We start from the raw sequence: 23,465 nt of genomic DNA, 5'->3' as shown, positions 1-23,465 counted from the left end.
ATAGGATAAATATTTATTTAATATCTATAGAATACACAATGTAAAAATATGCTGAAATACACTCCAACTATACTAAAATACCAATACTAAAATACTAAATATGTACATGGGATGACACACTGCTACCACCACAAAACAAATGTGCAAAAGTTTTTCAAATGCAGCAAGGGAGTGGTCATGTGGGAAAATAAGATGTGCAAATTTGCCATGTGCAAGGTTATGGAATAGACTCTGGTATTTTTGTACTTAAACTTTTGTAAAAATTTTGAATACAAGACTTGTACCAGATTATTTTTTAGGCACTGTGGTATCGCTATTTCTATTTATGCAAAGATCTGAGTTGCAGTCTACTTCTTCCACCACTGTCATTTGCATATTTGAAAACAAGTACATGACTTCTATTTCTTCTATTTCATTTTGTTGCGACAGCTGCATGTTTTGAACACAAATCCCTGCTTTCTGCTCGTATTGACCACCAACACTGTGTCGCCTCCGGGTGGCGCTACTGGGTCATTTTGATGCCGGTGAGGTGGGCTGTGTGCGGGCCGGGCCGGGTAGACTGCCAGCTGGGTGAATGTCGTGAACAGTCGCCGCGTTGGCCCCAGTCTCCCCGCACTCCGCTAATAACTGGATGGATGATTTATCCGGAGGCGCTTCTCTGAGCTGTTTCGGTGGAATAAGACTGCAAGAGAGGAACCGAGGGATTAACCAACTAAACAAAACAGGATGTAACTAACCGCAGAGCAGAATGTCAAGTGGAACAAAAGAGACTTCTTGTTGTTATTCGCCTCCGTGCTCGAGTCTCATCGGACTGAACTAACCAGCAGCTAAACCGGCTAACGTTAGCTGAGTTAACGCTAGCTATATTACGGGTAATACTAGCTTTTAAAACCACTGCTTTTTGACGAAATTTAAATGGACCACGACACTGTGGAGTTTTCAACTTACACAACAGGAGGATAGCCGCTGGCGACACAACAATTGACTTAAGTGGCATGTTAACAAGCTAACTAGCATCAGGTCGCCCGGGGTTAACGTTAAGCTAATGTTAGCTACTGGTTAATGTTAGCAAGCTAGCTGGCTACATCAGTGTTTGTCAAGTTAGGGAAGTGCTGTCTGGTCGTGCTTGTAATACTAATTATCCTAATACAGTGTGGGCAGCTTTTAAATTGTATATTGGATGAGATAGATAAATATTTTTGATTGACACAGTTAACATAACATTTAAACGATATCTAATGTGAGCTAGCTTACTAACTTTATTTCTAATGTTAGAAAAGCACCACTGTTTTTGTGTTTCATCCCGGATACAGACAGACTTTATGAAGTGGATTCCCCCTCTGTGTTTACAGTTTCAAGCATCCTTGCTTGCCTGTTTGGTGAGTGGATCTCATTGACATTTCCTCGCCATGGCAGCAGTGGTTAGCTACTCTCCACCATGGTGGGTGAACCTTCTACACAGACTTCCCCATTTCAACTTCATGTTCGAGCAGACAAGCAGTGACTTCCGGCCAGAGGACTGGACATATCAACAGGTAAGACATACCTCACTGACCCCCTTGCCTCCTCTCACATGACCCAAGAGGTCGTGATTCCCAGGCATCCTACAGATGCCTATTAATGTGTCTTTCAGTGTTACTTTCAGTCTAGTATTCGCCTCCAAGAGCAGGATAATAAGAGTGTGTTCAGTACTTTCTCCAAATGTAAAGCCTTAAATTCAAGTCACAATTATTAGTATTTCTTTGTGCCAGATGACCTGTCTGCACCTGTTCCTCCTCTTCACCCTTTGATCCATGCCACCATCTGTGTGTAGCTGTTCTTTCCATGCCTTGACCTTTTCCAGACACCAACCAGCTGGCATTATATAGTGTGATCCAAGATACCTAAGTTGAGCTCATCAACCATACTCTGCTTATTTTATTTTCCTTAAGATATAATCATAACCTGTATTTGTTGTATAATGTGAGGGGCACATGGACTGTGAAGTAGCTTTGCAAAAAACCTTATCTGACCTGTCTTAACCTCATCTACTCTGGATGTCTAGATTAAAGAGGTTCATTTGGTAGCATACGTCCATAAGTAGGCTGCACAGCCTAATGAACATCTGAGACTGGGGGGAGGGGAGAGCAGCATGGCATTTGTTCACATGGTTAATATTAAAGAAAATCTCTAAATTTAGGTCAAGTGGTACTTCGTTTTCCGATTGCAGTGGTAGTTTTGACGGGTGTTAAGCACTTACTGTGTTCCAATTTATGCAGATGCTATTGGTTTCTGTTACGCCTCAGTTGGTGTGCAGGTTATGTTTCTCAAAACAGTGATTGACACAGACACCTATTAGCTTTGACCCAAAGGATCAAGGCTATGCATATATTTTGTTTAAAAAGAAGTAGTAAAATAGGATCGCTTTTGTCAGATGGCACAGCATTAACTTCAGATTACCTTTTTGGTTTAACATTCAACAAAGAAATCCTACAAATCCTGCAAATCCGCCCAAGAAATTCCGTGGAAACTGTCAATTCAACTGTTTAATGAACTTAATCTGCTGTCTTGTAAGATGGGGAGTTGTTTACTTTGCCATGGGCGTGATAAAGAGTTAAATGTACCAACATCATTTATTTTACCATAAAATAAGAATAATTGTCTTTAATTAACTGCTTAATGGACTTTTTTGCACTGCTCCTTTTTCAAAATCGTTAGCTTCTGTGGTGCTGTGGTTTTTAAAAGACACTGAGTTATGAGCATGCAGCATTATGGTTTCACATACCACTTAGGGCAGAGGGAATTAACAAGAATTATGGGGTCGTTTTCAACAAGTTAAACATTGCCAGATATGGGTGGAAGGCTTAAGATGGTGCATCCCCTTTTCTGTGGAAATATGATTCAGAAAATGCAGAAGTGAATCATGGTCCCTGAGAAACAGGAAGACGTTCCAGACATGCATCAGTGTGAGTGGCGGTGTTGTGCTGAAGCTTGTACAGAAATTCATGTTTTAAAACGAAAGTAATCAAAGCTGTAAAACTATAAACATCCTTGTTTAATGACTAACTTATGTGGATGTCAGATATTTGCTTTCTGATTTCAGTTCTAGTTCAGACAACATGAGCATTTTGAGGACTGTATTGTTTACCTGATGTGGCACTAGAGTCCATTTGCTGAAAAAGGTCGTCATTGTGCCACCTCGCTGTTGTTATTTTCCATCTCTCTGAGGTTTCACTGGGAGCCTTTTTCTGGTTGGATACAGGAAGGGTTCATTGACTGGATAATGGCTGCAGCTTTGTATGTTTGGCGCTCACTTTGTACAGCTGGGAAGTTCACTGTAAAAAAACAACACTGTTAGTAGGATAAGGATATTCAGTGGAAACTTAATGCATATTTTATCAGCATGCATATAGAGCTGGTGGAAGACATTATATCACTCCCTTTACACTGTTATTACAACAAGAGCAAAACATAAGAGGTGTGATGACAGGCTGCTAATTATTGTCAGTGCAATGCTCTCACTCAGGCTTCAGAGGAAGTCTTGACTTGTCAGCTGTCAGTAATGTCACTCTTACCTCTTGCACAGATAATATGGAAGCAAAGCACCAAAAGTAAAGTGCTGTAAGATTTAAGTTTCTACTCCTAGATGCACCCAGTGAGCCCTGTTGGGTTGAATTGTGCAGAGCAACATACAGGAACCAAGTCATTCAATGGTATTTGTGTCTTATTACCCAGTCTGTCATTTGTTTTGTATCACAGTTGCTAAACACGATTAGTTCAAAGGAGTAGTCTCACCAAATGCTGTGTTGTCAAGACTGTGCTTTGAGCCTGCAGTCGTTCCAAGATTGAGTTCACTCACTGCTGTGAAGCGGGTCTACAACCACTGCACTAGGGCGTGTCAGTCACTCTGATGCATCGTTTAGAAGACCGAACAAACAGAACAACCCTGGGTTTTTACAAAACAAAAGTGTCAGGATGAAAATCTGTCCCAGCAGTGAAATCTCAGGAGTATACAGTGAACACAGAAGCCCTCTGTCTGACCTACATAGGAAGTGCTGCTTTTGGCTTAAAGGTTAGACAATGATAGTATATTGCTCTAGCGCCAGCTTTGAAATGTTGCCAATGTGCGGCGTTGATAGTTGTAAATCTACAGCAGGTATTACCAGTTTTGTCTTGATGTTATTGCATAAAGTATTTCTCTCTCAATGTTTGTTGTATACCACTTTAAAGAGGGCTTTTGTTTTTGTTGTTACTGTTGACCAAGTCCACCACTGGTACTGTACTTATTGTGCTTAGATGAACAGGCTTTTATGGTCTTCTTCAAAACCGAAAGCACCTTCTGTTCTTTTGTAATCAGGGAAAGGGATGAGGCATCTTATTTTAGAGATGTTTTCTTGTGATTGTAGTGCATGCTCCACGAACTTGTGAACAAAACTTGCTATCAGTTTAATTTAGTATTATATTCATTAAAGCTTCTGGTGCACACTAATAAAAAATCGAGTGCGATGTATTTGAAGGTTAAGCTCTTCTTCAAGACTACTTTGTGGTGTTTCTCTGTGGGACATTTTGGAAGCCCATTATCCCCCCCACTGTTATTGATGTGAAAGTGGTATCAGCAATGAAGTTTCCACAACCCTATCCCTCTGTCCACCAGTCTATCCTGTTACTGGGAGGTGTGGCGCTCGCTTGTCTGGCCCTGGACCTTCTGTTCCTGCTCATCTATTCCATTTGTCTGTGCTGCCGGCGGAGCAAAAATGAGGAACAGCCCAACGCTGACTGCTGCTGCACAGCCTGGTGTGTCATCATTGCAACACTCGTCTGCAGGTGAGTCCAAACACATAGGCCTTGTTTTCAGATCCCCAAGCATAGTCACATTTTGACATTTTTCAGTTAATCCTAAAAAAGTTAATTCAGAATATCCTGAGACAAATTGATGCATTTTTTTGGAGAGTATGTATTTGAACTCTTTCTCATGCTTTGAGTTATTTGGGTTTGACCGGGCAAGACACAGTAATCATGTCTGCAAATGGCATTCACCAGTTGTGTCCTTGATGTTAGCTGCTTTGCATCCACATACACACACACACACACACACACACACACACACACACACACACACACACATACACACACGCATACACACACAGACAAAGATACAGGAAGAGGAAAGACACCAGTCACTCACTGACCAATCTTAGCTAAACATGTAGATTGCATGGAAATTATGTGGTCACCATGGAAAGCTACAGATTCACATAGTAGCACGAACTACCCTGAGGCAGTCTATATCCTTAAAACACCAGAGCACACAACATTAACTCTAGGAACACACAATTTTGTAATTACAATAATAGGAATAAGTAGTGCAGAGTGGTATTGCCAAAAATGTATATCACAGTATTTTTTCGTAGTAAATCACGGTATCTCTTCCCCCCTTTATATAGATGTACCACAGGGGATACAGCTTGAGTTTCCTCACCTGCACAAAGCTATTTTGACTTTCACTTTGCTAGCGTAGCCTGCAGACAGTAGTTACCTATGTGTTTGCTGTTTATATAACTCACGGGGAAGGCAACATCATGTCACACCGCTGTCTTTAGGACAGCAGGAGAAGTTTCTAGTTGTGTTGTTTCTCTGTCATCTCTGATTCTGGAGGTAACCATGGTGTCTAGAAAAGTGGAGCTGCAGGCTGATGTTACCAGTAAGCTCCGCTGGGTTGTCTTTGAAGTGTTTTCTTCTTTTTCGGGCGCATGCAAGTTGGATTTTTTAAAACCAAAAAAGCTTCCAAACAGCAAACACAGCTTCTCTCTTGGGCACAAGTTCTTCTCGTGCTTCTCCAGTTATTTGGTCTTCATCCTCCTAGAGCGACAGAGGCTCTCCCAGCTTAATGGTGCAACAACTTGTTTAGGTGTCACACATTGTTTTGTGCCATGGTGTATTGCCCCGTTGGAGAATATTAGTTAGAAGGGTGTGCAATTAAAAGGGCTCCCCTCTCAATACATACTATGCACTTTTCTTCGACCAGGTTGCTCCTCGCGAAGAGCTCTGTAAGGAATATTTCTACCTGTTGAAGAGGTTGCAGCTAGTGTTTCAGCTATGCACTGGTATGGTGGTGTATGAAAAATTCATATCATATGGGAATTTAGAGGTTTGAAATTTTGCTCAGTCCCTCAATATTTCTATATGAAATGGTCAAGAAAAGAATAATATGCTTGCATAGCTGGCAAATGCCTGAAATTCGACACACCCAGGATCAAATTAAATCGCATTTCTATAAAACAACTTCTAACCAGAAAGGACTTAATTACCGTAAACTAAGCATCTGAGGCATCTGAGGCAAGACTTAGACCCAGACTGATGACCACAAAATTGCACAGATGACAAGTGAGTTATACACTTGCTAGGAATTTTTAAACAAAAATTGTACAGTAGTGCGGAAAGGAAATTACAGTTCCATATGAGCAGACATAAAACACAAAGACAATAGGAGTACTATGTAAACAGTCTTCAATTTTATGCTTTGTTATTTTTGTATTTTATATGATATTTGCAGCAGATAGTGTGAGAACTGTACCATCTGGACATGCTTTTTTTATTCTTGAACCCTGCATTTGTTTCCTGTTTTCCTCCCTCTGTTGATGGGCCACTGGAGAGCCATCACGGTTGATTCAGAGTAGCACAAAGAGCTTGGGGACCTGATGAGTACAAGAACTGCATTACAATCACTGTATCTGTGTGTGTGCTTGTTCCCCACGCACAAGTGTGTTTTAGTGAAAGCAGGAAAAACAGAGTCGGAGAGATCATACATATCTATGCTTTGTTTTGTTTTGCTTTTGTTCCTTGGCGGAGTTCTCGCTGGGCATAATTGCACAAAGAACTGCACCACTGTTGACAATATTGGGACTATCATTATTTTATTTCTGTTTTTTACAGTTATTTTTTAGTCTTGTTTTCGCTAGTATTGACAGAGTTTCCACAGGTTTGTCATCACAGCAGGGAGTTTTGTTTTTTGCAGTGACACTGCTCCTGTTCACCTTTTCTCACTGCAGAGTGTGAGAGGAAGAGATTAGCAGCCCTCCAGGAAGCGGGGAGAGCCCATTGATTCACTGAGTGCTGTTGGCTGTACACTGTTAGACTTGTTCTGACTTTGCTTTGAGTGATTCGCTTATCATCAGCCTACTTGATAAAATCAGCTCTGGCATAGGATGGGGGTCAGCAAAACGACCAGCAGCTGCAGCACATAAAGAGATACCGGTTCTTGCTTCAAATTGCTTCTCAGAGCAAAGAAAGAGAGGGGTTTTTTTGTCACTGTGTCACTATGAATGGCTTCTACTCTATGCTATATATCAAGATAGTGGATCATAGATTGTGTACAATTAAATTGTTGGAATATTTTATTTATTTTTGTTGCTGTACCTATAGAAACTGTTTCCCATGCAGTCGCCGGAACTGTTTCTGCAACCTGAAGCCTGTCTGTGCAAATGAGAGCTGATCTCCTGCCTCAGTACAGCCTTTGTCAGCCATAGTGTGGGGTTTGGGGCATAGCTGGTCCATTCCTCTGTGTTTCCATGGTTCTGTATGGAGTCTTTCTGCTGGAGCTGAAAGGAGCCTGTTGACTGGGGTCTGAACTGACAGGGTTAATGTAGAGTTCACACGCCTCTCTCCCTGCCTTGCTATCCCCCTCGCTCGCTCTCTTCTCTGTCTCCTCTCTGTGTCTTTTTTAGCTAATCCCTCCTCCTCACCACCCTGTCTCCCCACCCTTCCTTTTGTCTCCGCTCAGCGCTGGCATTGCTGTCGGTTTCTATGGGAACGGCGAGACTTGTGATGGAGTGAACCGGCTGACGTATTCCCTGCGCCATGCTAACCGCACAATCACTGGAGTGGAGAAGCTGGTAAGACTAAGGGCACAAATTATGCCAACGTGTTTAATAATTCATCGCCCTTCTGCCATGAGCATCCCTGGTTTCCCCCCTACCACTAAAGCTGTGTAGTGAATCTCCTTTTACTTCATCTCCACCATGACCTTGTTTGTCCCTGTGCTGGCTCTAGGTATATAACTGTACATCCTCATTGAACCAGACGGTAGACAACAATCTGCAACAGCTTGAGGCCCAGTATGCACAGCACGCGGACTACCTGTCCATCATCCAAAAGCTGCAGGGCCAGCTGGACGAGCTGGTCAGGCAGATGGTGGAGATCCCCTTCTGGGACAACACCAACATCTCCCTGGAAGAGCTGGCCGTCAAGATTGAGCTGTATGATTGGTACAGGTAAGACTGTAATAGTGCGGTCCAAGCAATCACTCAGACAAAGAGTGTCATATAGCATAATGCAACACATTATATATTCAGCTTCTGTCTGATGCCGGAGAGTAGGGAGTGGCAGCAGCAGCAGCAGTGAGGGACGCAGACAACAACAGACCATGATTTATGTGCCTCATCTCTTTGATTAAACTTTCAGTGCAGACACACACTCCTTCACTAATTTAATGGCTTGTGAAGACTTGGCTGTCAGTCAGCTCCGAGTTCATATATTGTTGAAAAGTTGAAAGTTACTTTGTCTCTTCCCTGGTGGCGAGACAGTGTTGGCTGATGCCGCTCTGTTAGATATGTTTCTGAATGAAAATCTTAAGTGAATCTGAAGAAGGAAGCAGATGCGAGCACAGACAACAAGGAATGAGACGTGCTTGTTCGGCATGTCATTAGGCAGCTGACTTACCAAGAATCTCAAACCTGCATTGAGTTTTCCATTTTGGTAGAAAATATTAAAGAGTGGTGGTAATCCCTCTGGGCTGTATTGGGTTTGCTTACTCGTATGCCTGAAGTTATAAATATGCAAGTGGCTGGCCAAATGGCTCACGATGGTTTTCAGTGTCTCAACTGGAATTCAAAACAGAAATTATATTAGATACACATTGTAAATGCAAATTTAGGGTTTGCAAGGTCATTCATGTCGTCTAAGTTAATACTAGTGGCCAATTGATATTTTTAATAATTAGAATAGCAACAAGGTCTGTGAATTATCTTTAGTAACCAGATTAGGATTTTCAGAAAGAGACATTGCTGATGAGTTTTTCAAATGTAGTGTTTGGGTCCTTTGAGCACCACCAGCAGAATGCCATTTAGTTGCATTATATTTTAGGGAAGGATGACATCTTCGTGGTCGATTACTCCAACACACGGCAACTCACACCAAAAATATCTACACTGATAAATAGCACTCCAAGTAAGAGGAAATATAAATATCTTTGACGGTGGACTGTCACTTTAAAAGAAATCCCTGCTTGTTTTAAATATATTTGTTTAGTTAATTGTAACAGAATAAGAATTTTGCTTTGATGAGATACGTGTTTAAATTATTGTGCTTGCTCTAAACATGAAGCTCTTTATTCGTGATGAGATGGTATGCTGTGCTGCTCTTGGCCATTTGTTGGTAATGACATTTGTCCTCACAGGTGGCTGGGCTACATAGGCCTGCTACTGTTCGACGTCCTCATCTGCCTCCTGGTGCTGTTTGGCCTCATTCGCAACTCCAAGGGAACGCTTATTGGGTGAGTCTCATCAAGGGATCATGGCCACAAGGGCACTTAAGGGAAAATTGTTCTGCCCTGGGAAATAATTTAAGCTGTTGTCACAGAATGAGCGGCAATTATTACACATGTAGCCTTCAGCTGATCAAGGCCACCTTGTCATTACAGTTTAGTCACGATGAATTTATGCCCTAAAAAATACCAGCCCAACCACAATTCGTTTAGCAAAATCACCATGATATTCTGAGTATTTGGGTGATTACTAATAACACTTTGTGACACACTTCAATCTATTGGTTTTCCCTAATATGTTTTGCTACTGTTTTATATTCAATAGAGCAGCTGCGAAGGGCTGTTTGCCTTTTATAGGCACTAAAAATAACTCAGTAAATGCAATAAAGTCTGCAAAAGAAAATGAGACCACTTAGTGTTTTTACAGTTTTTCCTTTTATGGTAGATAAGGGCAACAAAGCAAATATATAATCAAACAATTAATTTGTTCTAAGTAAGTCAAATAAACAGTAGTAGCAACATTTATAATTAGTTTCCATGTATTTTTAATTTCAACAATGGTTAAATTCAGATGTTATAGTCAGTTTTTTTTCCTTAATTCCACACTTGTTCCAAAGGGTTTCCAGCACATCATTATTTAGCAGCACTAAATTACTTAAATTATTAATTAAATCTGTTGTGTTAATCTGTTCATGGACCTACTGAGCTCCCTCTCCTTTTATTTTTTCCGTATTTCAAACTAAACTTGCACAATTTCAAGACTGTGTTTGAAGATGAGATTAGTGTTTTCCATACAAAAGGTTACAAAAGGCTTGATACATACTGAAGGATCAGCTAAATTAGTGTTAACCTATCTCCCTCCACACTGTATGGATTGTTGTTGCACACATGGATAGTTTTGCTGTAATGCTGCAGGTTAAAGGTACTTAAACCTCTCACCTCCTCTTGCTCTCCCCAGGGTGTGCTTGTTTGGAGTGGTGGCTCTGGTAATCAGCTGGGTCTCCCTGGGGCTGGAGTTGGCCGTCTCTGCGGTAAGTGTCTCCACCAGAGCATGATCCTGTTTTCCAGGTAGAGCTGCACAGTTCATTACGTATAATTGGATAACATGATTTTTGTGTGCTCAGCCAAGGAGTGTTGAAGTTGGCCCAAGAGGGGTGTTTTATTTTTCTTAAACTGAACAGTTGAAATGGACTAGACTTGTTTTAAGATATATAAATACTGATATTAGGGGTGTCACAATATACCGGTATTGATGATAACCAGGATATTTAAAAATGAATTATTGACATCATGTTAATAACACAAATATGATAATATTGTGTGAATACTCCAGTGCATCTTAAATCATTTCTGTTTCTTTATGATCTTGCTTTGTCTCCCTCCCCCAACGCCATCTGGTTGCCTTTTTACTATCCACAAAGTGTAATTGCTTTTTTGTGTGCATTCGTTATTGTTACAGACTCTCTATCTCTATTTAGAGACAAAAAATTCAAAAATCAATCAGATGAACGTGACTGACAGAATTGTTATTGCCTTTTTTCTACTCTTCTATAAATATTGCGATAATATTGGCAACAATAATCATGTAGTGAAAATCTGATCAGACCTAACTCATTAAATGTGTTTTTTCCACAAAATAAGTGAAATTACCTCACTTACTGCTGGAAGCAAGAAGTCTTCTACTTCATTATATAAGTCCATTCTAGTGTTGCACGGTATACCGGTACTAAAATAGTACCGCGGTACTAGAGTATTCCAAACGGTACTATACTGCATTTGGAAAATACCGGTACTTTGAAATTGATTCAATTCATTAATTTAGTTAATTTATTTTACTCATTTATGCACACAAACGCCTTTCTTGTTCCTATTGGAGCACAGATTGCGCAAGTGGTGTGTATGACAACACCTGTATCAACATTCGCAGCTGGCGCACGTGAAAAAAGGCAAGAGAAAGTCTGAATCGCAAAGGGAGACATCACGAGACAACACAAACTTGGTGGGACATTTGAGTTACCAAACCGTGACGTCCGTACCGAGGTACTTAGCGAACCATGATTTTTTTACACCCCTACTATTTATTGTTCTAAAGGTTTGTATCCAAAAGGACTTTTCCTTAGGAAAAGTACCGAAGAGTATCGAAAAGTATCGAAATTCATATTGGTATTGGTACCGAAACAAAGATTTTGGTATCGTGACAACACTAGTCCATTCTAAGGTTATGTTTACTAGTGGTTTCAAAACGCATTTTTTGGTACTTAACACTCTCTGTAAAACCAAAAATGGAATTTCTGAACAAGTTGGATGGGTGATGTAATCTTGCTCAATCTCTTTCTCTTGCACTCATAGTCAATCCTCAAGTCACACCCAGGCCAAACCGCCTACCTGAGCAGGACGTGTGCGTCACAAAACCTCTGTCTTTTCATTTCAGTGCCCATGTTAACAGGTTAGAGCAGCTGCACAGCTTGGCTGCAGCTCATCTAGAGTTTCAGCGTGTCGCCTATTTTTTCCATGTGAAGTGCACAGTTCTCAGCAAAGATTGAGAATGAAAATTAACTGTTGGTAGTCATGTTGACATCACACCAGCAACATCAAGTTTTCAGCCTTCAATTTTAATGACTATATCTGTAATATATCTCACACACAAAAACATAGGAATATGTATGTTAAACTCAGCACTGTTTCTGTCTGTAGAGTTTCTGTGGACAGAATCCCTTCATTTGGCTTCTTATTATGAAACACATGTAGGACTGTGATGTGGAAAATTCAGTGACTTGCACGGCTCTATTAATATAAATGTTAAATGTTATATTATTGACGGCCATGATCAGAGGCAAATTCAGTGTAGAAAGATCGGGCTGGCAGGCAGCACCACAGCAGCAATGTTGTCTGTGTTGGTACCAAACAAATATAGCAGTCTAGTGAGGTAGCTGTCACAGGTAGACGTAAGTGGTCTCACAAAGATGTGCTCTCATGTACCGAAATTGAGCCCTGATTGATAACGTGAATCAGTACTCTGTAGTACTGATGTAATTCAGTCCATACCCTTAAAAGTAGTGGAGGGGAGGTTTTATTAATGTCCTCAGTTTTTGTTGAAACCACTATTCATAGTAATAACAAGTATTTTTGCAAATGTTGAATGTGAATACAGAATTGTTGTAATTAGTTGCATCAAAATCACAGGAATTGCTTTAGATTAGCAGTAGTGCGACCTGTGATCACAAGCAAAATAATTGGGATTAGCATTGTAGCCATAACATTCCAGCCAAGGTTCACAGAAGACCAAAGCAGCTAATTTGGCTGCCTCATGGAGGACAAAAACTGCTTAACTGGTGCTGGAAGCTCAGCTGGGATGGAGTCAGCCTGTCACATTGTAAACACATTTTGAAGCTGCAATCAATCACTCCCATGTTCCATCAAGCATGACAGTGCATTTAGTGTTGTGTTAGTTTGCAGCAAAAGTGTCACTACGACTATGTCTTTTTCGTGTCAACATCTTTATTTTCTTGTTTTTAGACCTCCAGTGACTTCTGTGTTGCTCCTGACACATATGTCACCAAAGTGGCAGACCAGTATGGAGTCATCAGTCAAGGTAGGAATTGCACACAGGTTTCACTCACATGGCACTGAGATTACCATGTTGTTATGAGTTGGTCGCGTATTCGCTCCAACATGTCCCTGAAATGGTGAATATTAGTCATCTCAAATTGTCGAGGACACATTAGCCTGAATTGTTTAATCCCCTCCCCCTTCCTGGGCTCAATGCTCTGATTATTGTGCAGCAGTGAGGCGGCATTGTTCTAAAGAGAGGGGCTTGGTCTCGTCCATGCATGGCCCATAAAAAGGCTCTAAAAATTACTGCCACATCTGCGACAGGGTCAAGAGGGCAATGAGCTGCCTTTTTAGGCAATACAGAAGCCTCTCTAACACATCTCGTTTTAGTAATTGCCCAATCTGTCCCATGATGGGCTGCGTGTTAGGGAAAAGAATGATAGTGCCTTGGGTGTGTGTGTGAAGCAGAGTGTATGAGGGAGATAAGAGCAATGGAGAAAATAATCAGACACACAATATATTTCCTGCATCTGTCTTCAGTCCTTGGAAATAAAAATGAGAGGATGGTGCTTAGAAATTAAAATACCAAGGACTTCTTGCCCACTTGATATTCTTTTTTTTCTTCCATCATCAGCTTCACCATTTGTCTGCTCTCTTCTTCAAAATGTGGTACTTGCTGAAGACAAACCAAGCTTTTATTAGTTAAGGCAGAAGTCAGAGCGTCAGCTGTAAATGGTGTGACTTCAACTGAACCATGAGGAAAACTATGCACTAAACTGTATTATGCTGCAGCTATGGAGCTGTATTTTGCCCCAGGGCTGATTTGTGCAGGATGGGGGTTTTCTGTTCTATTTTTGCCCTATAATACTCGTTAACTGTTCAGCTGTTGAAAGAATCCTTGTTATATTCTGACAGTTCAATTATGCTCATTACTATTACAGTAATATCGCAAATATAGAATATAAATAACGCCTTTACATATAGGTTACTTTTTGAAAAGGGAACATCTTACTCAGAGTTGTTGTATGTTTTCCCTTTATAGCTCATATCTGACTAAAATAATACCAGACAAATCTCTGGAGAGAACAAAGTGTGTTATTATTACAGTGAATTTATTGCTTTCCTCCTCTGGATCGCTGTTATATTTATTTGAACATGCATCATTTCAACAACCCTCATTGTTATTTTTCATTCCTCTGCTTTCTCCTCATTGCACAATTATGTCAGACACATGGTTTCAATCCAAACAGAGAGAGCGAGAGTTGATCTGTGTGACCTGTCATCTTGCAGCCTATTTATTTCTCTGTTCTCTGGTGGTTTACTTTGTTAAATTCTTAACAAATGGTAGCAGCAGTGAAAAAGATAAGCTGCATTTTCATTTTTCCAAGACAAGGACTTTTAAATCAGAATTTGTAAACCTGAATAACTATGTCAGCACTTAAAACGACTATATTTTAAAGGGCTCTATTCAAAATTCAGAGCATGTAATTTGTCTGGACACAGTTCTCAGCGTGGAGGAGGCTGAGCTGGCAGCCGTCAGCTAACGGTGCTAACTCCATAGTCAGCACTAAAATGGCAACTGTGCTGGTAGAGCTAACAGTGTTAACCAGGGGGACAATGAAGGGGGTGCGACGATGCCATCTTGGTTAAAACAAACACAGATTTAAGGACACGATGCATGGGGTACGTATGCAGCGCATCACATAGGTGGAGCGGGATTTTTTTTCACTGTCTTCGCAGTGTGTGGGTGCTGCCAGCTTCACTGTGTGTGTATTGAGTTTTAACAAATGATAATGCAGTTGGTAATGCAGGGTTTGGATGTGTAGGCTATATTAAGTGGTACTGTATCAATTAACCAGATCATTTTAACGACAGGATGATTTGACTGATTTATGTAATGATGATATGATAAATGTAAAAACAAAAACAGGGTTGCTCTTCTGCTTTCCTCTGGTACAATGAGGTATTTATTTTTTATCATTTTAAAACAAATTGTACTTGTTTTTTTACACAGTTATATGAAGTTTTTTCCTGTCGGAGCGCTGTGGAGCCACACATAGAGAAAAAAAAAAAAGACCAGTCGCCAAAATATTATAATGGGCACACTCTGCTACAGGCATGCAGCAAATGTGTTGCGCTGCATCCATGTCTCATGTATTTTGGCCTCTTGCACAACTTCATTCCCTTCTCAGGATGCCATTGCTCCACTATATTTTCGCATAGCAAGTAGTGGTTTGCTGCTCTATTAATGCTCTTAATGTTCCATACAGAACCTGCAAGTATTTATTCACTCACTAAACTTGTTTTGAGACAGTTAGTCTCCTCTTAAGCATTTGCTTGATCATCTTGGTTGACATCTGGTAGTGAACAATTTTTCATGCTTGGAAAACTTGATAATCCTCAGAGAGCAACTTTACTGAAGCTCCAGGGACTGAAGGCAGATTTGTTTTGACTCCCTCTCCCTTCCTGCCAAAATGTTGAACCTGGTGGGATAAGGTGCTGCCAATTCTCTGTCCAGTAAGCAAGCTTTCTTGTGACCATAGCCTGAAGCCACAGCTCACTAATAATCTGACTGTAAAAGAGACTCAAGCTGTCCATGATGTTGTAACTGAAGCTTTATTCTGAGGTTTTCATAACTAAGTCATGGGCAGAGCAGATTCCTAATTTTCTGCTACATGGAACAGTGGCAAAAGAAGTAACAGATTTATGTAATGGTTCCTGAAACATATATTTGTTTGATCATTACTTAAGTCCTATTTCAGCCCATTGTGCATTATGGCAGAAAGAACTTATTCTGTATGTCAGCACAGTCGACATTAAGTGATAGAAGAACGTCATTTATTCCATCCATTACCAAAGGTCAGACTGTAGGAAATGTGCTCTTCCTGATATTTCTGTGTGTGGGTGTGTGTATGACAGAAGCTTGCTTAATATGTACCTCTCTGTGCCGGAAATCCTCCTCTTGAGCTTGGTCAACTGTGTGGGAAAGAAGCTCCTGACACAGCAGTGAGTGTGGACGTCACTCGCACCGTGTGCTCAGTCGGCGGTGGCGTTCTCACAGCTTGTATTTGTTGACGTTGGTGCAGCTTTTGAGTCACTCAGGATTTCTCATCGACTCCTACTCACTGCTTCTAGTTAGTAGCTAGAGTGGGTTGTAGTAGCATGTGAAAGTCCAAAAGTTTAATTAGAGTCTGCTTTGCTTCCTGGTGTACCCGTGAGGAGAATGCAAGTTCGGTCATGTTGTAATTTTAACAATAACTCCAGAGATGATTAAACCGGTCTTTGGGCTGTAATGCAGGAGGCTCTGTGCAGTAAGAAGGGTTATACCTAAGTCTCTCATTGGCTATGGGTGCTATTGTTGGAAAAGTGTTGCTGCGTCACGGGAAAAAGCACATTCATTCATACTATTACAGCACGTGTGAACTTTATTCTTTTGGAACATTTCACCTCATAGCTCAGGATTAGCTCAGTGGGAGCACAGTTACAGAAGCAGTCAAGCTCTAACAAGGCAAGCGGGGACACAGCGAGACAGAGCTGGAAAACAAAATACAGTGTCTCTGCATCCGACTGTTACCTGACTACTGGCCTCTAGTAGTGCCCAAAGCAGTGATGTGGGGAAGAGAAAACACAATATAGCGTGAAAAAAGAGATACCAAAATCAAGAGTCGAAACTACATTTTGATACAAGAATGAGCAGGTATGATTAAATATAATAGAACGGACTGTGAACTGTTTGTAATAGACTGCATTGGCATCGCTTTCATGTGGCCAACAAATAATTTTAACACAGTTTGTACCCACCACCATGTGATGTGCTGTTAAGAGGTCGTATCCATTTCACAAATTTGTGCAACACCATTAATATTTTAGAAGGAGGGGCTGACCCAAAGTATTCCACGTTTAAATATTCCACAGTTATCACGATGGCAGGCTTTTGATTGCACTTTCGCTTGTGGCTGTTTGGAACGTACTTAAATCACCTCTCCTTCAAACGTGTTTGGACAACACGTACGAACTAGTGTGTTCAAGCATTGGTCAACCTTTGACGTCATTCTGCCACTCATTATTACATGCCTCCACTCTGATCAGTGAGCTTCGGAAAATGAGGTGTTTTGAATGCAGTATTTTACTCCACTAGTGCACTGTGCTCATGCTCATCTTAAAACAGTCGTACAAAGCTTTAAGGACCCCCCATATCAGATGATCTAAATAGTCAAATAGCACCGCAACCAGCAGATATTTTCATTATCAATCAATCTGCCAATTATTTTCTTCATGAAACGATTATTTTTTGGTTAATGCATTGACACAATTAAAGTTTTGTCCAACTAACAGTCCAAATTTACCAACATATTATAACTCGACTCAACTGGAACTGGAGTTTGAGGCCGATATCGATATTTGGGAATTAAAAAGAATCCAATAACTTTATATATGGGCCATTGTGATTATTTACACTGTTGTTGCAATTGCGACATGAAAAGGAATGATATTTTTTACATCGTTATTCTCTCTTTTTTAAATTGAAAGACACATTAAGATGATTATGGCATGATGGTGTGTATGGTGTGGTGATTTTCAAGTCTGTGGAATATGATGTGTAGGTCAGGATGCCTCTGCAACACAACAACATCTAATTTAAAATGGTATTTGACACACATTTTGCCTTTGACAAATATTGTGCCTCCTGTGATTTGAAAATTTCAGTTGGCTACATTGTGATTTCATAGAGTTTTGATCAATTGTTAAACCCTACTGATATATCTATAACAAGCTAATAAGTGTGAATAAACAGAAAATCAATCAGCAACTTTTTTGGCACAGTAGTTGATTTGTTTTGAAATGTCAGAAATCTATTTGTTCTAGCCTCTCAAATGTAAGGTTTTGCTGTTTTTCTCTGTCATATGTGATATTAAATTGAATACCTTTGATGTTCCAGTTGCAACCCCTCAGCTAATTTACGTGGCCCTGCTAACATGTTCTGTCCTTTTTTAATCCACAGATATCCTGCAGCACTACCTTAGTTGCAATTTGGAACAAACAAACCCCTTCCAGCAGGTTTGTTGCATATTTTACTACACATTTGTGTATTTAACGTGTTAAATACAAGCATTTACCCTTTAGATAAATACCCATATGCTCTCTGACTGGTAGCTTACTAGCTCAACATTAATGTCATGTTTATGAAATGAAATTCTCAGCAGTGACAACATTTTAGACATATTCTCTGCATGATGTATGACCTTGTGGTAGGTGAGAATTCAAGCTGGCACAATGAGTCACTCCCATTGCCCCAAAGAAGGACTCTTTTTTTCCATGCAATAGTACAATACTTCCCATTCTGCGAGCAGGAAAACAGATGCAGAGCAGCTCTTCCTGTCTGTCTGTACTGATAGCATGTGTGCGCATCAGAGGATGTGTGTTAGAAGCTAGAGAGGCAGAATGGCACTTTTACTGTGAATCTATAGTTTGCTTTAATGGACTACCTTTATTTCATCTTGCAACCCACATGAATAAATCAAAACTTCTGAGTGCTGCTCAAGTCCAGGGATCTATTGTTAGTGCGACAGTAAAGAAAAGGAAGCTCTCTCTCTATATATATATAACTATATGGTATGTAAGCCTTTCAGCTCCTCCACTAGATGTCCACAGCACTACAGAGGCAGATAGATAACTAATGTTGTAATGTAATGATTAAAATGTTGGAAAGACTGTGATATGCCCGGCTGCTACAGTATTCATACTTCATTTCAGAAGCTCTCGGGGAGCCACAAAGCATTAGTGGAGATGCAGGATGACGTGTCTGAGCTGCTGCGCTCTGCCACCAGAGAGTACAAACAAACTCAGGTATGTTTCCAGCCTCATCACTACACCGTTAACTAGAGATGCCACATTAGAGGGTAGCTGTTACCATAAACATTCACCCTCCCTACCCCCGAAACACCGGGCCATAAGCTGTCCTGTGCTATTGTACTGTTTGTGATGACAGAATATCCCAGTGAATGGGACCAAACGACTGACCTGCAGAGAAGTGAAGTGCACCTGTCTACATAAAGATCTGCTGACGGCCCACCTGGGACCTGCATTATGTCCATTTAGCTGCATTAGGCTTTCACTGGCCCTTGTCAATACAACACTGTGGTATTGTCTGGCGCTGGTCCTTACACTGTGTTGACAGAGGCACAAATGAGAGCTGACATTGGGAATAGAGAGAGGCATATTTCACTTCACATACCCACACAGAGAAATGTGCTGAGGTTGTGGAAATGTTTATATCAGGCTATCAGATGTATTTTCTGCTAGAACTGCAATGAGAACTGGAGGAAGAACGGAAACAGTGCATTAAAATGTATCGCACATTAAAATCTGCTTTTTCAGCTGAAGCTTCCGTGTACTGTTGTATATTGACGAAAGACACTGATAAATGTGTGTAGAATGGATAATCACTGAATTAATCACTGTCTAAAAAATCGCAGTTTATTTCTTACCTGCTTCCTCCATTCTGGAAAAGTTAGCTATTTCTTATTCTTGACTGTTTACTCCATTTGGTTGTATTTTTGCAATGTAGATACTGAGAATTATACAAATTTAGTTTGTTTCCAATGTCTTTTTTAAAGGTTGTTTGCGGTATCCAAACACCAACAGCTGCCAAATTTGGTATTCAAGTTAAGCCTCTTTCAATATTGCTAATCGTGTGTTTTTCCTTGTTAATTCTCAGGGAAGTTTAGAAAAGATCCAGGAAATACTGAACACCACAGAGATCAGTCTACATCAGCTCACTGCCCTGGTGGACTGTCGCAGCCTGCACATGGTGAGCAGCGAGGAGAAGACTTACAAATCGAGACATTCTTACTGTAGGGTTGCTCCATGTCTGATGAAAAGGCGCCGCACAATTGATTTGTTGTGACATCCTCGTAGTGCAGCTTAGCTGCATAAAGCAAACCCTCTTTTTATGCTTGTGCAGCTGAGTACACCTGTCACCATAAATAACATTTGCCTTCCTGTATGTGAGTTCTTGACCAGTTGATGCTGGCTTTGTACCATTTCTGAAGCTGGCTGAATGACAAGTACTTGGCTATTGCAGTGCTTGGGAGAATTGTCCCTCAGTGGCTTCCAAATTCCAAAGGCGCACGTGCAACTGTAGCAAGAACTTTCTCTTTGCTTTCTGCTCTGCTTCCTCTCTTAAAAATTTAACCACCAAAGCTCATTATGTCATGAGAATTAGATTATCTTCAGTAGAATACAAAATGTGTTTGTGCTGTGCAGAATGGGGATTCTCAATCATGATATTGTGGGGTGTAGTACTTCTTTTCAAACCCAGATAAAGATGCACTGCCCTCCCTCTAGTTTGCCAACCGTGAGCTCATTTGTTTGACCTACTTTAAATTAGAAATCACAGTAGATGCATTTTAAAGACTCTTAGAATCCACATGCTGAATTTTACTACCTCTTCACTATCGTTTGGTTCTCTCTTTCTTGGGTTTCTCAAATTGCTGTAGATGTTTGAATGCAGACTTTGATCTGGCCCTACCTGCCTTTTATAAAAGTGGTGTCTCCCCTTTTCACAGGACTTTGTTCAGGCCATGACAGGACTGTGTTATGACGGACTGGAAGGCGTCATCTACCTCGCGCTCTTCTCCTTCATCACTGCTCTCATGTTCAGCTCCATTGTTTGCAGTGTGCCTCACACCTGGCACAGCAAGAGGTGAGACATCTACTGGCCACCCATACATTCCTCAACTCATAACCACATAGGAGCCAGTGCAGAAGCTTTTAAGCTAAGTTCGTGCACAGGAGTGTGTATACAGTGAGAAATAATTTAAGAGGATAAGCCTATCAATTAATTATGGCTTTATGGCATTTTTTCTAACCCTCCTCAGCACTTCTTTTTACACGGCACGGGAATGAAGCAGACAACGAAATTCAGGATAAATCTACACGGATAGAGAAACACGATTAGTTTTGTGTACGGCTGTGTTTACCACTGGGACGTGTCCAGAAGGCCCCAGCTGCTTCCTCAAATAGATTGCTTCCCGTTATCCCCCCTAATTGTGCCGAGTTGGCCTAAATCTATCATAAACCACCGCCTGAGCTGGTGTCGTCTTCTGCAGCCGAGGGGTGAAATCATTCTGATGTCTTTGTCCTATCAGCAGCAGATAAGGTTTGCAGGATGACTGCGAGGAAAGTGGTTTCCCAGGCACAGCCGTCAGTCAGCTCAGCTGCACCACATAATTAACTGATCCCTCCTAACAATTGGGGGGCATGTTCATCAGTTTGATCTCAGCTGGTGCTTCCTGTTATAAAGCAAAGGCTTACACGCTACCACTCTGTTTTTCTCAGTGGTTCCTGCTAAGCTTGTTCTGTTTTGTTTCTGTTTGAACATACTAATTTTCTTCTACCTCATCTGGAAATATATGAAAGTTTATAATGAATATTTAGGGTTAGTGTGTCGAGGGCAGGATGATTATTTGATCAATGAGCAAGTCACCTTTTTCTCTGATATACCCACTTTAAGCTGCACTCAAGTTCTGTGATCTCATGGATTAGATATTCAGAAAAATGCCTGTGCACTGTAAAAAAAAGTACTGTAATGAAAAGTAGCATTTGGTCAAATAAGTGGGAAAATATCAACACATCTCATGCACCCCAAATATTAACAGTAGTATTCTGTCTAAATTACAGATTTTGCTGATGTGTCTATTTAAATGTTCAGTGTGTAGGATTTAGAGGGATATATTGGCAGAAATAAAAGCGTGTTTTCTTTAGTGTATACTAACCTGAAAGTAAGAATTGTGTTTTCCTTACCGTAAAATGAGCCATATATATCCACAAAAGGAGCAGGTCTTTGTTTATGAAGACTGCCATGTTGCACCACCATGTTTCTACAGTAGCCCAGAACTAACAAACGAAACACTGGCTTCACACAGGGCCATTTCGCAGCTGCCATCATAGTAAGAAGCCCAGCTGCAATGAGCCGTGCCAGAGTTAACCTGAATTGTTATGTGAAGCTGCTTTATTCAGTGTTTCCAGCTATTTAAATCACCTGGTCCTTTTGTTTTTGAGAGGATGAGACCTCTGTGGATAATTTGTCTCCAGATAAAAACCTCCTGAACAATGAACACTGAAGGAATTCTTACTGGTTGCAGTTCACTGCTAGTTGCCACCAAATCCCCCTAAATCTTATACAATTCACCTTTAAATGTACAGTATAAAACCTGTTATCATTCAGCAAAAAGATATCTTCATTTCTACAGAAACAAGATGTTAAAAATACGGTTTTAGTTTGTTAAATAATGTTGATTTCAAGGTAAAACATGTCCTCACAGAAAAATAATAGTTCTTCCAAAGGTCTTCTGGTTCTACAATGAACCATCACCAATGTAATAACCTCTTCACTTAGTAGATGTTTTTTGGGGGGGTTAGTCAGATGAACACTAGAGGGAGACAAGTTCCATGATGTCACTGTTGCTCTGTTTTGACAGACCATGTTCAGTGCATTGTTGTTTCCTCACAAACTCTATTGAGCTTCATTGTTTGAAAAGTATCAAGTGGAATCCAGTCTCTCTGCAGGAGTAGGCTACTGCTTTTGTTTGACAACGTGAACAAACACATTTATAGTGCCAAAGCAATATTAGGGCTTTTAATTTTCCTGCAGAAACTGAACCAATTACATGAGGCTATTTTTACCGTCTTTGTTCAGCCCCATTAAGGTCAGTGGAAAACTGCATCTTTGCTTCACACAGCAGAGAATTCATCTTGTTTTCTCTCCCTCAGGCAGCGATGAAAGCGAATTGAAATGTGACTGAGAATGAACACAAAACGTTACCACGTGGCACTTAGATTCTCCTTTGTCATCAGTCAGATAGGACAGGGGGTCCCTCTGGTGGTGGTTTCACAGTGCTGTGTGATGTTTACAGGAATGAGGAGGACAGTGAGGATGAGTCTCTGAGCCACGGAGGACGGCAAAACCATGATAACCTGTACCGGGTCCACATGCCCAGCCTGTACAGCTGTGGAAGCAGCTATGGCAGTGAGACCTCCATCCCCGCCGCAGCCCACACCGTCAGCAACGCACCTGTCACAGAGTACATGTAAGTCACCACTGCTTTAAACTGCTGTGAACATAAATAGAAATCCACACTAAGTGAAAGGCAGAAGTGGTAGATAATTTATTTTCACAGCCTGAGGTTGCGGCTGATATTAGATATGTCATGTTCTCAGGAGCCGGTATTTACATCCCCAGAGAGGAGCTTAGCTCTACTATAGAAAGTCAAGCAGTGGACAGCAGATGCAGCTGTTGCTCTCCAGCTGTGAAGCCTGTGAAACTCAAAGCTCTCAGCCTCATGAGTGAAGCTCAGTGTTGGGGAAACTGCTGGGGGAGGGGATCCCCCAT

The 23,465-nt window shown here is 40.9% G+C and overlaps 1 protein-coding gene across 1 annotated transcript in view; it reads left to right on the top strand.

Annotated features, from left to right (window-relative positions):
* Positions 1–522: 522 nt before the first annotated feature.
* ttyh3a (tweety family member 3a) overlaps positions 523–23,465 on the top strand; it is a 30,433-nt gene continuing 7,490 nt past the window's right edge. The window contains exons 1-13 of the mRNA XM_050068937.1: positions 523–872; positions 1,353–1,535; positions 4,634–4,803; positions 7,760–7,871; positions 8,029–8,249; positions 9,434–9,529; positions 10,479–10,551; positions 13,037–13,112; positions 18,075–18,130; positions 18,827–18,919; positions 19,791–19,883; positions 20,641–20,777; positions 22,990–23,163. Of these exons, the coding sequence (XP_049924894.1) occupies positions 1,410–1,535; positions 4,634–4,803; positions 7,760–7,871; positions 8,029–8,249; positions 9,434–9,529; positions 10,479–10,551; positions 13,037–13,112; positions 18,075–18,130; positions 18,827–18,919; positions 19,791–19,883; positions 20,641–20,777; positions 22,990–23,163 (1,427 nt within the window). The 5' untranslated portion in view covers positions 523–872; positions 1,353–1,409. The remainder of the gene's footprint in view (positions 873–1,352; positions 1,536–4,633; positions 4,804–7,759; positions 7,872–8,028; positions 8,250–9,433; positions 9,530–10,478; positions 10,552–13,036; positions 13,113–18,074; positions 18,131–18,826; positions 18,920–19,790; positions 19,884–20,640; positions 20,778–22,989; positions 23,164–23,465) is intronic.

This window comes from Epinephelus moara, chromosome 18, assembly GCF_006386435.1.
Source record: "Epinephelus moara isolate mb chromosome 18, YSFRI_EMoa_1.0, whole genome shotgun sequence".
NCBI lineage: Eukaryota > Metazoa > Chordata > Actinopteri > Perciformes > Serranidae > Epinephelus > Epinephelus moara.
The sequence above is the reverse complement of the archived record's forward strand: the minus strand, read 5'-3'. Positions and strand labels throughout refer to the sequence as shown.